The 15,825-nt window shown below is 47.3% G+C and overlaps 1 protein-coding gene across 4 annotated transcripts in view; it reads left to right on the forward strand.

Moving 5' to 3' along the window:
• Positions 1–15,825, forward strand: part of LOC115134436 (protein MON2 homolog) — a 48,336-nt gene that overhangs the window by 19,530 nt on the left and 12,981 nt on the right. For 2 of the 4 annotated variants that reach the window (XM_029668394.2, XM_029668398.2), the window contains exons 8-24: positions 2,717–2,911; positions 3,643–3,767; positions 3,920–4,059; positions 4,307–4,460; positions 5,322–5,512; positions 5,793–5,874; positions 7,471–7,652; positions 9,872–9,984; positions 10,103–10,207; positions 10,441–10,521; positions 10,692–10,856; positions 11,810–11,911; positions 13,411–13,521; positions 14,245–14,420; positions 14,651–14,813; positions 14,971–15,264; positions 15,522–15,720. In XM_029668394.2, the coding sequence (XP_029524254.2) occupies positions 2,717–2,911; positions 3,643–3,767; positions 3,920–4,059; positions 4,307–4,460; positions 5,322–5,512; positions 5,793–5,874; positions 7,471–7,652; positions 9,872–9,984; positions 10,103–10,207; positions 10,441–10,521; positions 10,692–10,856; positions 11,810–11,911; positions 13,411–13,521; positions 14,245–14,420; positions 14,651–14,813; positions 14,971–15,264; positions 15,522–15,720 (2,578 nt within the window). The remainder of the gene's footprint in view (positions 1–2,716; positions 2,912–3,642; positions 3,768–3,919; positions 4,060–4,306; positions 4,461–5,321; positions 5,513–5,792; positions 5,875–7,470; positions 7,653–9,871; positions 9,985–10,102; positions 10,208–10,440; positions 10,522–10,691; positions 10,857–11,809; positions 11,912–13,410; positions 13,522–14,244; positions 14,421–14,650; positions 14,814–14,970; positions 15,265–15,521; positions 15,721–15,825) is intronic. The other 2 variants (XM_065022652.1, XM_029668397.2) reach the window with 1 other exon arrangement.

Below are 15,825 nucleotides of genomic sequence, written 5' to 3' on the forward strand. Positions count from 1 at the left end.
CTGTCCAAATAAGGTCCCACAGTTGACAGTTCATGTCAGAGCAAAAACCAAGCCATGAGGTTGAATGAATTGTCTGTAGAGCTCCAAGACAGGATTGTGTCAAGGCACAGATCTGGGGAAGGGTACCATAAAATATCTGCAGCGTTGAATGTCCCCAAGAACACAATCGTCTGTATCATTCCTAAATGGAAGAAGTTCCAAGGCTTTTCCTAGAGCTGGCCGCTGGGCCAAACTGAGCAATCAGGGGAGAAGGGCCTTGGTCAGGGAGGTAACCAAGATCCCGATGGTCACTCTGACAGAGCTCCAGAGTTTCTGTGTGGCGATGGGAGAACCATCCAGAAGGACAACCATCTCTGCAGCACTCCACCGATCAGGCCTTTATGGTAGTGGCCAGACAGATGCCACTCCTCAGTAAAAGGCACATGACAGCCCGCATGTAGTTTGCCAAGAGGCACCTAAAGGACTCTCAAACCATGAGAAGCAAGATTCTCTGGTCTGATGAAACCAAGATTGAAATCTTTGGTCTGAATTCACGTCCGGAGGAAACCTGGCACCATCTCTACGGTGAAGTATTTTGGCAGCATCATGCTGTGTGGATGTTTTTCAGCGGCAGCAACTGGAAGACTAGTCAGGATCGAGGGAAAGATCAACGGAGCAAAGTACAGAGATGCTCAATAAAAACCTGCTCCAGAGCGCTCAGAACCTCAGACTGGGGCGAAGGTTCACCTTCCAACAGGACAACGACCCTCAGCACACAGCCAGAGCCCGGACTTGAATCCGATCTAACATCTCTAGAAAGACCTGAAAGTAGCTGTGCAGCGACACACCCCATCCAACCTGACAGAGTTTGAGAGGATCTGCAGAGAAGAATGGGAGAAACTCCCCAAATACACGTGTGCCAAGCTTGTAGCATCATACCCCAAAATACTTGATGCTATAATCACTGCCAAAGGTGCTTCAACAAAGTACTGAGTAAAGGGTCTGAATACTTATGTAAATGTCATATTTCATCTTTCTTTTTTTTAACCTGTGTTTAACCTGTGTTACCTTTGTCATTATGGGTTATTGTGTGTAGATTTATGAAGGAAAAACAACTATGTAATGCATTTTAGAATAAGGCTGTAATGTAACAAAATGTGGAAAAAGTGAAGGGGTCTGAATACTCTCTGAATCCACTGTAATTACTTCTTTAGTAATTCAAGTTGGAAATTCAAACATTGCAGATTTGTAAAAATCCATTTCCGATGCAACAGCGTACCAATCAGCTACCAATTTGATAGCCGATACAGCACAGCTTAGTAATCAGCTATCTGAACCTGCATGACATGAGCCGTCCACGCGCTCTCCCTGCTTGGATAGAAAGTTGAGTAAAACTATTAATGCCAAATAATAGTCAGCTCACGCTCAACACTAGCTTACTAGAAATGCTTTAATTATGCGAGGTACTATCTATAGCTATATACCGTATTTATCTGCTATTTATAAACCTTTTACAAAAAATGACATATCAAATAGCCCAACAGTGAGGGCAAAAAGGAGTCGGTTTGAGGATAAGTTCAGGCACTATATTGTTGAAGTCGGCATGTTTTGCTGGCTAAAAGCCTACACGAATGGTCTGCAATGTTCAAGGTAAATCAAATTAGATCAAACTTGAGCGACTACCCTGTTCTCCTGGAGTCCTCTTTCTTTTGTGCACATGTTTTCAACACGGCCTGTAGGCCCGACTGTTCTATACCGAGTGTTGCCAACCCATACAGTCTTTCCTGAGACATATTGTGCGTTATATGTCCATTGCGCTGCACACAATTTAAACGTAGTCTTGAATGATTCGTGTCAGGATACAAAAGAGAGAAGGGACTGTTGATATTTGCAACACCCCAACTCAAATGCCGGTTCACCAGTATGAAAGAAATCGCAAACAGCTTTTTTTGTTTTAAGGCCTCAAGAACTGATTATCTGTTTGTATCTGGCAATTTATTGGCTGTCCTGTATCCAGACCATTTGTCCTCAGAGCTTCCTACACAGCTAATCTCCTTCTGTAACATGTTGAGAGCCGGCAATTAAGGAGAATGAGAGGCTCAATTAAAGACGTTGCAGAACTGCTGTATTTGAAGCACCCCTCCCTTATGCCCAGTTTCCCTGATGTTGCTACGGCAATCAAGCAGTTTTTTACCATCCCTGTAACTGTCGCTTCTACGGAGAAATTGTTTTCGGTCTGATATGCATTTTTGAACACTTGAGGAAGCTTCAGTCATTGCACTGGCGCCTTTGTAGCCTTGACCACAGCATTTCTTCACCGATATCCCCTTGTACTTTCAATCTGTTACTTTAGTTTTTTGTTCAAGGCCTGAGGCACTTTTTTTTTGTCACATTCCTAAAGAAAAACACTTTGCTTCCTACTTCATATGGGAAAAAAGGTTTATGAATGACTTTTTGGAGGGTTACTGTCAAAATGATTTATTAAATACATTTAAGGACATTGATGACATGCACATGGGGCCCCCAGAGGTACGACAGTGAGGTCGTAATATAATAGGATACAGTAAAATATAGTACAATATAATGCAATGCAATTGAGTATTATATGCATTGAAGTAGAAATACTATCATCTCGATGTAGGTGTGTGTCTTGTATTTGTACTGTGACCCCCCACCTCCTGCTGACCCCACCCGTTGCCTTCTGACCTTTAACCTCTGCCCTCTGACCCCTATATAGCACCAGGAGTTCAGCTTCCTGCTGAAGGAGCGTGTTTGTCCTCTGGTCATCAAGCTGTTCTCCCCCAACATCAAGTTCCGCCAGGGCAGCAGCAGCGCTGCCTCGCCGGCCCCTGTCGAAAAACCCTACTTCCCCATCTGCATGAGGCTGCTCAGAGTGGTGTCTGTGCTCATCAAACACTTCTACAGCCTACTGGTGAGTCCCGGGGGTTATCAAACACTTCTGCAGCCTACTGGTGAGTCCCGGGGGTTATCAAACACTTCTACAGCCTACTGGTGAGTCCCGGGGGTTATCAAACACTTCTACAGCCTACTGGTGAGTCCCGGGGGTTATCAAACACTTCTACAGCCTACTGGTGAGTCCCGGGGGTTATCAAACACTTCTACAGCCTACTGGTGAGTCCCGGGGGTTATCAAACACTTCTACAGCCTACTGGTGAGTCCCGGGGGTTATCAAACACTTCTACAGCCTACTGGTGAGTCCCGGGGGTTATCAAACACTTCTACAGCCTACTGGTGAGTCCCGGGGGTTATCAAACACTTCTACAGCCTACTGGTGAGTCCCGGGGGTTATCAAACACTTCTACAGCCTACTGGTGAGTGCCGGGGGTTATCAAACACTTCTACAGCCTACTGGTGAGTGCCGGGGGTTATCAAACACTTCTACAGCCGACTGGTGGAAGTCAGTTACTACCTAATACTGTGTTCTCTGTACCTAAATCATCAAACAACTACAGTTGTAGTAGCCAAGGCATGAACTACAGTTTGAACTATAGTTTGGGTCAATTCCATTTTTGATTTCAGTCAATTCAGGAGGTTAACTGAAATTCAAATCCTGTTGTTTTCTTATTGTAGAGACCTCCATATGTGGATAGTTATCTTGGGGATCAGAGGATTGAGGTGTGTTTGTCTGTGTTGTGGTTGTAGGTGACGGAGTGTGAGATCTTCTTGTCCCTGTTGGTGAAGTTCCTGGATGGGGAGAAGCCTCAGTGGCTCAGAGCCGTGGCCGTGGAGTCAGTCCACAGGCTGTGTGTACAGCCACACCTGCTACGGTGAAGAGGAGGAGCGCACCCTCAACACATGCATCACTGACCTCACCATACGACACTAACCTTACCACACACACACAACCTCAACAATCTCCATATTCTATATATATTTTTTTTAAGAAACTTTTGCGACATCCTTTCTCTCCCCCCTCCAGGTCTTTCTGCCAGTCCTATGACATGAAGCAGCACTCCACCAAGGTGTTCCGGGACATCGTTAACGCCCTGGGCTCCTTCATCCAGTCCCTCTTCATCGTCCCCAACACAGGCAACCCTGCTGCCACCAATGCCCCTGCTGGTGAGGACCACACTGAGGAGCTAATGTTGTCTTTACCGGTGTTACAGCTTGAGACTGTAGTTGGGTAGAAAGTAAAGAAGAGGAATATCTAGGATAGGATTAGGCAACTCATGAGGGTATGGAAGGTTCTGGTCTGCAGGGTGCGAAGGCTTTGGTTCCGGCTCAAAACTAACAGCAGTCTTTTGCTCTCTTTTTCTTCCTTCCCTCCCCCTTCCATTCCTCCATCTCTCTCGCTCTCCCTCCCGAGGTGGGTCTGGGTCGGGGGCCCAGGCGGCTGCCCAGGGTGGTCCAGGAGCCGGAGGTCAGGGTGGGAGTCTGATCACTCAGGCTGCCTTCGAGTACCGCGGTACTTGGATCCCCCTCATGACCGTCAGTGTGCAGGGCAGCGCCAAGGCTACCTAGTGAGTAGTACTATATAAATAAATGTGTGTGTGTGTGTGTGTGTGTGTATACATACACACACACATCTAGCTATGTCTGTCTAGGTTTGAATCATCCATCCAATTATCACACACGGGGACACAGTCTATTGGAGAAAGTTGAACCAGAGAGAAACAGTTTGATTTTAAACCACGGGGGACGACGAAATTATGTCCGTTATCAAAAACCTAGACACCCTGGGGGACAGTTGGCCTGTAAATGTTGTCATTATTCTACTCTAACAAGCTGCTGTCTTTGAGTGAGGGAACGGAGACAGCGGCAGGAACAGAGAGAACACAAACACAGCAGACACCCCATGACACACACTATGCCTGTTAGAGGGAAGGAAGGAGTTGATTTAGCTGTGGATTCGTCGGCCTAACTCTGCTCTCTCTGATTCAGAGGGGTTGGGTTAAACGCGGAAGACGCATTTCAGTAGAATGCGTACAGTTGTACAACTGACTAGGTATCCCCATTTCCCTTTATGCATGGGTCAGGAGCAAGGGAATGTGATCTGTTGTCTGTAATTATGAGGAGATTGAGCAATGCTGGTGTTTTGATAGACTAGAGAATTAAACTGGTTGGTTTGTTTGTTGATGCAGGACAGAGTTGTCAGTCAACATTGTCTAACACAGCTCGTTGTGTGTCTATAATGAACACATGGCCAGGGAAAGCTGATCCTGCAGCAGTCTAGTGTTTGTTAGTGGGAGCTGAATGACTGTTTCTGTTTGCATGTGGCTCCTTGGGACATACACAGTTGGTGTGGAGCCCCCCCAACACACACAACGTGTGTGTGTGTGTGCGTCATATCATACGTTTCCCTTTCCTCTTCCCTGCCCCAGTCTGGAGATGTTGGACAAGGTGGAGCCCCCGTCCATCCCAGAGGGTTATGCCATGTCTGTGGCCTTCAGCGCCCTGCTGGACCTGGTCCGAGGCATCACCTCCATGATAGAGAGAGAACTGGCCAAGGAGGAGGAGGAGGTGGCTGTACGCAGGGAGGCCAACCCAGACCAGAACGCCCAAGCTGAGCCTGGTGAAGAGGGGGGATGAGGGAGGGTCGAGGGGCTAGGACCGGGGCTCTTCTCTGGGCCCACACAAGGAGCTGAACCCTAGCTTGCAATTTTATTGACCTCTAGTGGGCATTTCAATACCTACAGTTACTGAGGGCGTTTAATATATGTAGGCTTACTACAGTGATGAATGTGTTATCATCCCTATTCAAAGAGGAATTCTGATGTAGCGTTTAAATATAGATATCTGTACAAATGTATATTTCTTCTCTACTCTGTTGCTAACGGCTGTTTCTCTGTTAGAAGCCCATCTCGTCTGGGAGGAGATGGTCAGTGCGTGTTGGTGTGGTCTACTGGCTGCCCTCTCACTCCTATTGGACGCCAGGTAACAACCCTTCTTAAAGATCAACTCAAAGTCAATTTATTTACACCTAACAAAAATATAAACTTAACATTCAACAATTTCAAAGATCAGAGTTCATATAAGGAAATGAGGCAATTGAAATAATATATTAATCAGGCCCTAATCTATGGATTTCACATGACTTGGAATACAGCTATGCAACTGTTGGTCACAGATACTTTAAGAAAAAAGGTAGGGGTGTGGATCAGAACACCAGTCACTATCTGGTGTGATCACCATTTGCCTCATGCAGCGCAACACATCTCCTTTGCATAGAGTTGATCAGGCTGTTGATTGTGGCCTGTGGAATGTTGTTCCACTCCTCTTCAATGTCTGTGCTAAGTTGCTGGATTTTGGCGGGAACTGGAAGACGCTGTCGTACACGTCGATCCAGAGCATCCCAAACATCGATCCAGAGCATTCCAAACATGCTCAATGGTTGACATGTCTGGTGAGTGGGACGTGTGGGACGTGGAAGAACTGGGGCATTTTCAACTTCCCGGAATTGTGTACAGGTCCTTGTGACATGGCGCCGTGCATTATCATGCTGAAACATGAGGTGATGGCGGAGGATGAATGGCACGACAATGGGCCTCAGGATCTCGTCACGGTATGTCATTGCCATCAATAAAATGCAATTGTGTTCAGTGTCCGTAGCTTACGCCTGCCCATACCATAACCCCATCGCCACCATAGGGCACTGTGTTCACAACGTTGACGTCAGCAAACCACACGCCCACAGGACGCCATACTCACCGTCTGCCTGGTACAGTTGAAACCAGGATTCATCCATGAAGAGCACACTTCGGTTTTGCAAATCCACAGTTTCAACAGCTGTCCGCATGACTGGTGTGACGATCCTGCAGGTGAAGAAGCCAGATGTGGAGGTCCTGGGCTGCCGTGGTTGCACGTGGTCTGCAGTTGTGAGACCGGTTGACCATACTGCCAAATTCTCTAAAACAACGTTTGAGGCAGCTTATGGTAGAGAAATTAACATTACATTATCTTGCAACAGCTTTGGTGGACATTCCTGCAGTCAGCATGCCAATTGCACGCTCCCACAGACATCTGTGTCATTGTCTTGTGTGACAAAACTGCACATTTTAGTGGCCTTTTATTGACCCCAGCACAAGGTGCACCTGTGTAATGGTCATGATGTTTAATCAGCTTCTTGATATGCCACACCTTTCAGGTGGATGGATTATCTTGGGAAAAGAGAAATACACACCAACAGGGATGTAAGCAAATTTGTGCACAACATTTTAGAGAAATACCTTTGGAACAATTTTGGGATCTTTTATTGCAGCTCATGAAACATGGGACCAACACTTTTCATGTTGCGTTTTATATTTTTGTTCAGTATAGTTTTGCCTCAACCTAACTTGAAGGTGTGACAGGTGAAAGTTTTTCTTGAAGCTACAAGACCATATGTTATTGTGAAATGTGTCCGTTGATGAAACGGTATTCTGATACTTGTTTTTTTTCCACAAGGCAATGAGTCCAAACATTGCGGCAGTTAAGCATTCCTCCGTGTTTGTTCCAAACCCATAACCCTCTGTGTGTCTTGTCCCCCTCCAGTACTGATGAGACGGCGACAGAGAGCATCCTGAAGGCGGAGCTGACCATGGCGTCTCTGTGTGGTCGTCTGGGCCTGGTCACGCCCCGCGACGCCTTCATCACAGCCATCTGCAAGGCCTCATTGCCCCCACACTATGCCCTGACTGTCCTTAGCAGTAACGCAACCAACCTCAACAACAAGGGTCAGTACCCCGAGGGTGTTTTGTGTGCGTTCATAGCGGTCTTCTCTCGTGGCTTTGCTACATATAGTAGGGTATCAGCTCAGCTCTGTGATAATTAAACATATGGGCCTATGAGGAACTTGATAAAACAGTAGGTAGTTGTTTATGTGTACACTTAATTAGCAAGTCTCTCTGTGTGTACAGCTCTAAAGCCCTGACTGTGTGTGATCAACATACTAACCACCACATACAGCGCATACGGAAACTATTCAGTCCCCTCGACTATTTCCACATTTTGTTATGTTGCGGCCTTATTCTAACATGGATTAAATAAAAACAAATCTTCAGCAATCCACACACAATACCCCATAATGACAAAGTGAAAACAGGTTTTTAGAAATGTTTGCAAATGTATTACAATTTTTTTTTTAAACATACTTTATTTACGTAAGTATTCAGACCCTTTGCTATGAGTTTCGAATTGTGGCTCCGGTGCATCTTGTTTCCATTGATCATCCTTGAGATGTTTCTACAACTTGGAGTCCATCTGTGGTAAAAATCCATTGATTGGACATGATTTGGAAAGGCACATACCTGTCTATTTAAGGTCCCATGGTTGACAGTGCATGTCAGAGCAAAACCAACCCATGAGGTTGAAGGAATGGTCTGTAGAGCTCCGGGACAGGATTGTGTCGAGGCATAGATCTGGGGAAGGGTATCAAAACATTTCTGCAGCATTGAAGGTCCCCAAGAACACAGTGGCCTCCATCATTCTTAAATGGAAGAAGTTTGGAACCACCAAGACTTATCCTAGAGGTGACCGCCTGGCCAAAATGCAATCGGGGGAGAAGGGCCTTGGACAGGGAGGTGACCAAGAACCCGATGGTCACTCTGACAAGCCTCCAGAGTTCCTCTGTGGAGATGGGAGAACCTCCCAGGACAACCATCTCTGCAGCACTCCAGCAATCAGGCCTTTATGCTACAGTAACCAGACGGAAGCCACTCTTCATTAAAAGGCACATGACAGCCTGCTTGGGATTTGTCAAAAGGCAACAAGATTCTCTGGTCTGATGAAACCAAGATTGAACTCCTTTGGCCTGAATGCCAAGCGTCACGTCTGGAGGAAACCTGGCACCATCCCTACGGTGAAGCATTGTGGTGTGGCAGCCTCATGCTGTGAGGATGTTTTTCAGCGGAAGGGACTGGGAGACTAGTCAGGATCAAGGCAAAGATGAAAGGAGCAAAGTACAGAGTGATCCTTGATGAAAATCTGCTCGAGTGCTTAGGTCCTCAGACTGGGGTGAAGGTTCACTTTCCAACAGGACAACGACCCTAAGCACACAACTAAGACAACGCAGGAGTGGCTTCAGGACAAGTCTCTGAATGTCTTTGAGTGTCTCAGCCAGAGCCCGGACATGAACCCATTCGAACATGTCTGCAGAGACCTGAAAATAGTTGTGCAGCAACGATTCCCATCCAACCTGACAGAGTTTGAGAGGATCTGCAGAGAAGAATGGGAGAAACTCCCCAAGTACAGGTGTGCCAAGCTTGTAGCGTCATACCCAAGAATGCTCGAGGCTGTAATCACTGCCAAAGGTGCTTCAACAAAGTACTGAGTAAAGGGTCTGAATACTTTTGTTATTTCAGTTTTAATACATTTGCAAAAATGCCTAAACCTGTTTTTGCTTTGTCATGATGGGGTATTGATGAGGGGGGAAAAACAATTGAATCAATTTTAGAATAGGGCTGCAATGTAACAAAATGTGGGAAAAGTCCATGGGTCTGAATACTTTCACGAAGGCCCTGTATATCATTAAATTCTGGCTGTGCCTCAACTGTTCCCTGTTCCATCTGTGTAGCAGCACCAAGATGAATGTGTTGGGTTGGGGGGGGTCACACACACACACACACACACACTTTGCATATTTGCTGTGAGAGAGAACTCGCAAATTGGCTTCAGCAGGATGGGTGTTTGCCTTACGAGTTAATTAATCAAGTCTAGCATGTAGCTGGCTTGTCTCAGTCACTCAGTCTAGTATATGAATGGAATTGACTCATGTTATTATCATCAGGGTGTCTGTCTGAGCTACATTGTGAGGAGAAAAAAAACAGGACTCATTTCAACTAAGGAGTGAATATATTGATTGACCTCCAGACGATTTAGTCCTTGTGATCATTACTTTCGTTGAAGACTCTAAATAATGTGTGTGTGTGTGTGTGTGTGTGTGTGTGCCCCTCAGCCTACTCTATTCAGGGCCAGACTGTGCAGATCATCAGTCCCTCCAGTGAGTCTCATCAGCAGGTGGTGGCTGTGGGACAGCCTCTCACTGTACAGCCCCAAGGCACTGTGGTGGTAAAGGACGTTTACACAACATTACTACAACAACACAACTAGAGGGCACATGTTAGACGTTCACATAATACAGTACAGACAGTAGTGTGATATAACTGTCTCTCTCTTTCTCACTCAGCTGACGGCTAAGAATATCCAGTGTATGCGGACCCTGTTGAACCTGGCCCACTGCCACGGGGCAGTGCTGGGTACCTCCTGGCAGCTGGTGCTGGCCACGCTGCAGGTACACTACCGCCATACTGTACCCACCACACAAACACACTGGCACAGCTCTACAGTGTATTATAGCCATGCCTGGATTTCCTGGATTTTTCGGCTATTGATGAGCCTAAATATTTCAATTTCTTTTTTTATGGTATAGCAGAAGTGGTCTGAGGGAATCACTCTCTCTTTGACTTTTCTCACCACCTTTTATGCCCTTCCTGTTCTATCTCCCCATTTCCTCTCCTCTCCCAGCACCTGGTGTGGATCCTAGGCCTGAAGCCTGGGGTTGGAGGTGCTCTGAAGCCTGGTCGTGCAGTAGAGGGGCCCAGCACGGTAAGACTCTTATCTCCCTGCATTACGCAGTCGCGCTGTAACGAGTCCAAGTCTCTGCATCAATTAGCAACAACTCCCATAGGGTGTCATTGGCTGTTCGATATAGCTCTTCAGCCCACCAGCTTCACCGTTCAGCTCTCTGACTCCCCCTTGTTGTCTGTGTATTACAGGTGCTGACCACGGCTGTGATGACCGATCTGCCTTTCATCTCCAACATCCTGTCGAGACTCTTTGAGAGCTCCCAGTACCTAGATGACGTGTCACTGCACCACCTGATCAACGCACTGTGCTCCCTCTCTCTGGAGGCTATGGAGATGGCCTATGGGACTAACAAGGTAATTACTTCACAGGTACTTCATTATTGTAGATGTAGCCAGAGCAACAACGTATGACCTCTTCTGCATGAGCCTTGTGTTACTTAATGTCTATTAGAAACCGGGTAGTTTGGTTCCTGGATTTTGATTGGCTGGAAGCTGTGGTATATTTAAGCAACAAGGCCCGAGGGGGTGTGGTATACGGCCAATATACTACGGCTAAGGGCTGTTCTTAAGCACGACGCAACAGGGAGTGCCTGGTTACAGTGCTTAGCCGTGGTGTATTGGCCGTATACCACTTTATAAACTGGGTGGTTTGAAACCTGAGTGCTGATTGGCTGACAGCTGTGGTAAAACAGACCGTATACCACGGGTATGACTAAACCATTTATTTTTACTGCTCTAATTACTTAGGTAACGAGTATATAATAGCAATAAGGCAGGGGTTTGTGGTATATTGCCAATATACCACGGCTAAGGGCTGTATCCATGCTCCATGCTGTATCCATCCTCTACAACATCCGTAGAGTATGACCCTACCTCACACAGGAAGCGGCGCAGGTCCTAATCCAGGCACTTGGCCTTTCCCGTCTGGACTACTGCAACTCGCTGTTGGCTGGACTCCCTGCTTGTGCCTGCAAACCTCTGCAACATCTTTAACCCTACCTCTTCAAAGAGTAGGGTTAAAGATCAAAGACCCTCCTCCCCTTTTCAAAAAGGCCTTTTGTGAACTAACACTCACACTTGACCCCCCCCTCCCCCAGCTTGGACTCTGCTGATTAGCTACTTTACTGAGCATTCCAGTTACTATGCCTGTGATATGCGGTTGTCCCACCTAGCCATCTTAAAATGCCAAATGTATCCAGGCGGGTGGTATATTGGGCCACATACCATACCTCATTGGGCCTTATTGTTTTAATACCTATATCCACCAAACCGATCACCCCTGTGTTCTGTTGTCGTCCCGTGTCAAGGAGCCGTCTCTATTTGCGGTAGCCAAGCTGCTGGAGACCGGCCTGGTCAACATGGACCGTATAGAGATCCTGTGGAGGCCCCTCACTGGACATCTGCTGGAGGTACGTCTTACAGTAACCATTTAAAGTGGTAGACTGTGTGCAAGTCTGTGTCTGTTCTCTTGCCAACTCCTTCTGCAATTGTCACGCCTTGACAAAGAGCACAAACGGATTTAGGGCCAGGTTAGTGAAGTGTTTTTTCGGGGTGGGGGGGGGGGGGGGCTATGCTATAGCCTGTAGCTGTATGTCCTTCGGTACGTACTTTTCAAGCCCTCTCGTATGATGGTAGGGGCTCTTCCATTTCTAATGCTGTGAGTGGCATCTGTTCCCTATTTAGTGATAAGTGTTATAGCTTTACAGATGCAGTCCCATGTATTGCCACCCTTACACCATTCACCGTTTCTTCTATAATAAGTTACAATTGTGTATTTGTTTGATTTACAACCGCACAAGACCAAGAAGAACAATCTATATAAACTGCAATTGTGATTTTTCAATGTCAAAGGCCTGGACTAAATTATTCAAAATTGGAATTAATTTGGTTGGAGATGAGTGATTCTTGTTTATGTGTAATTGCAGGGTGAAAATAGCCATTCAACCAGTTTTTGGAAAAGAGAAAACAGGACATTCTGCTTCATTGCGCTCCATTGTGGAGTGCAAGGGTGCCAATATATTTGACTGCATCTGTATCTGTGGCAGTTCTGTGTGTTTGTCTGAAACAAACGGTTCCTCCTTAAGTTGTCTTTTCTCCCTCTCTTTTGCAACCCGTGTCTGTTTTTGCAGAAGGTAAGCTCGGCAACGTCTCCTCCCAATCATTTGCTTTCTCTCTCTTTCTCTCTTTCATTCCGTCTGTCTCTTCGCCTGGCATCAAGGTGTTGGAGCTGAGCGTTTGCGATGTGCAGCTTGCAACAGGTTTTCTGTTTGCTTCGCTGTTGCTGTCTGGTCAAAATTGCCTCGCACACATGAGTTACATTTCTGGAACTCTGTTTTTGTTTGTATGCATACTATGCAGATACCTGCACATTTGAATGCATCTTACCTTATCATCGCTAATGATATGCCAGCCTTTCTCGGCCAGTCACACACTTGTTTGACGTTGGCCAACAAGTAGACAGCACAGACACTTGTAGGCTGTGAAGGGGGGTGCTGATGTGGCATCTCATTCACTGTATCGAACAGCCCAGGGGAATAGTGAGATGTGCAGCAAAGCAACGAAAGCGGGCTGATTTTCACCAGAGCTTTCATGATTACGTGTCTGTCAAATGGAATGACCTGATTTCACTGCTGTGCGAGTAGAAAATCACAGGCATACAGTCTGTTTTAACCACCTGCTGTGAGAAACGGGTGGCCATACTGTTTGAACTGCCCCTGACTCCCTTTCTTTCTCTCTTTCTTTCTTTCTTTCTTCTCTCTCTCCCCCCCGCTTTCACCCCCTTCCCACTCTTTCCCCCTCCTTCTGCAATGCTTGTGTGTGTACTGTGTGATGTGTCTGATCTCTCTCTCTCTCTCTCTCCTTGTCCCGTGTGTGTATGTGCCCTACCCAATGATGTTACCTGCTGCAGGTCTGCCAGCACCCCAACGCCAGGATGAGAGAGTGGGGGGCTGAGGCTGTTACCGCCCTCATCAAAGCTGGCTTGGCCTACAAGCACAACCCCCCTCTAGCACAGAACCAGGTACCGCTACTACCCCATCTCTCTTATCTTCACCCAGTCACAAATACAGGAACTACTGTACACTATTCTATCTAGAAGTCGGGTGGCTGTTACAATGGAAGGTGATAAGATGACTTGCTATTAGTCGGCTTCACCATACCAGCCCACCCACACATAGTTGACCTTGTATATCTTAAGGCAGTGGTTTGTATGCTTGTCCTTGTTTATGTAATATAACCACTCCCTCTCTTCCTCTGTCCCTTTTCTTTCTGTCTCTCTCACTCACTGTCTCACTCACTGTCTCACTCCCTACTCTCTTCCTCTGTCCCTTTTCTTTCTCTCTCGCTCACTGTCTCACTCACTGTCTCACTCTCTGTCTCACTCTCTGTCTCACTCTCTGTCTCACTCTCTGTCTCACTCTCTGTCTGTCCCTTTTCTTTCTTTCTGTCTCTCACTCACTGTCTCACTCCCTACTCTTCCTCTGTCCCTTTTCTTTCTTTCTGTCTCTCTCACTCACTGTCTCACTCCCTACTCTCTTCCTCTGTCCCTTTTCTTTCTTTCTGTCTCTCTCTCACTGTCTCACTCACTGTCTCACTCACTGTCTCACTCACTGTCACACCACCCCCATCTCTCTCTGTCCCCTTTCTTTCTTTCTGTCTCTCTCACTCACTGTCTCACTCCCTACTCTCTTCCTCTGTCCCTTTTCTTACTTTCTGTCTCTCTCTCTCTCTGTCCCTCTGTCAGAGGCTGCAGCTCCTGCTGTTGAACCCTCTGAAGGAGCTGTCCAACGTGCTCCATGCAGACATCCGTCAGAAGCAGCTGGAGAGCGTGCTGCAGATCCTCCAGAGCCAGGGAGACAGTCTGGGTCCAGGCTGGCCCTTAGTGCTGGGGGTCATAGGGGCCATCCGCAACGACCAGGGGTGAGAGGGAGGGGGGTGGGGGGTAGCAGCATTGAAAAGGGAGAGGGGGGAGACTGGGATGGGTGATGCAGAGGGAAAAGCTCTGTGATCCATATTTTAAAGCTGAGATTGTAACCCTTAACACCTATTTCATCTTAACATGCTGTATTTTCTCTCTTGTCCAGCAGTTGGCTATTCACTCTGTTTTATGTCGGAGTCTGACAAGTGTCTGTCTGTCCCCTGTCGCCTAGAGAGTCGTTGATCCGAACAGCCTTCCAGTGCCTGCAGTTGGTGGTGACTGACTTCCTCCCCACCATGCCTTGCATGTGCCTCCAGATCGTAGTGGATGTCGCCAGCAGCTTCGGTCTCCAGAACCAGGAACTCAACATCAGCCTCACCTCCATAGGACTCCTGGTATAACCGCAGCATATTGCATATATTGTTTAATATTCTCTATTGTATTGGGTTTTTAATTCATTCTAGTTCATATTACTGCTGCGGTTATACAAAGCTTATAGTTGCTGCTGCGTCCCCTCAAATCGTTACCCCTCTCCCCGTTTTCCCCAAACAGTGGAACATCTCCGACTACTTCTTCCAGAGGGGCGAGGCCATCACCCAGGATCTAGAGAGGGAGGAGGCCGCGCTGCAGAAGCAGGCTCGGGAGAAGGGCGAGCCCCTGAACAGGCCCTTCCACCCGGCCCCTCCCTTCGACTGCCTGTGGCTGTGTCTGTACGCCAAGCTGGGCCAGCTGTGTGTGGACCCCCGGCCCGCCGTCAGGAAGAGCGCCGGTCAGACCATGTTCTCCACCATCGCTGCCCACGGCACCCTGCTGCAGCAGTCCACCTGGCACATCGTGGTCTGGAAGGTACTCGGTTCAGCCAGTCACAATGATCGTAGACTAAATCAGTCTTGAATGGTGCATGGCTGTAGAATCCTGTGGCGTACTGAAGGTAGTCAAATGTTCAGCCACGGGCCCTCGTCTTTCCTGGATTTGTACTTTTGGGACCTATCAGTTTAGTGATCGTACGTGCTGCAGCTAGTACTTTATACCCGCCTTAATGGCCATCTGCCCTCTGGCGGTCCACATCAACTCCATTTTTTTTTATGTCTGTGTAAAACCAGGTGCTGTTCCACCTGCTGGACTGTGTGAGGAAGTCTTCCACCACGGCCGACAAGGAGAAGATTGAGTCGGGGGGCGGGAATATCCTCATCCACCACTCACGGGACACGGCTGAGAAACAGTGGGCGGAGACCTGGGTGCTGACGCTGGCAGGGGTGGCTCGTATCTTCAACACCAGGAGATACCTGCTGCAGCAGCTAGGTGTGGACTCTTTTAACTGTTCTTGTGGGGACATTTTGTTTAGTCCCCTCAAGGTCAAATGCTATTTCTAGGGGGGTTTAGGTTTAAGGTTAGAATTAGTGTTAG

This window comes from Oncorhynchus nerka, linkage group LG9a, assembly GCF_034236695.1.
Source record: "Oncorhynchus nerka isolate Pitt River linkage group LG9a, Oner_Uvic_2.0, whole genome shotgun sequence".
In the NCBI taxonomy this organism is placed as follows: Eukaryota; Metazoa; Chordata; class Actinopteri; order Salmoniformes; family Salmonidae; genus Oncorhynchus; species Oncorhynchus nerka.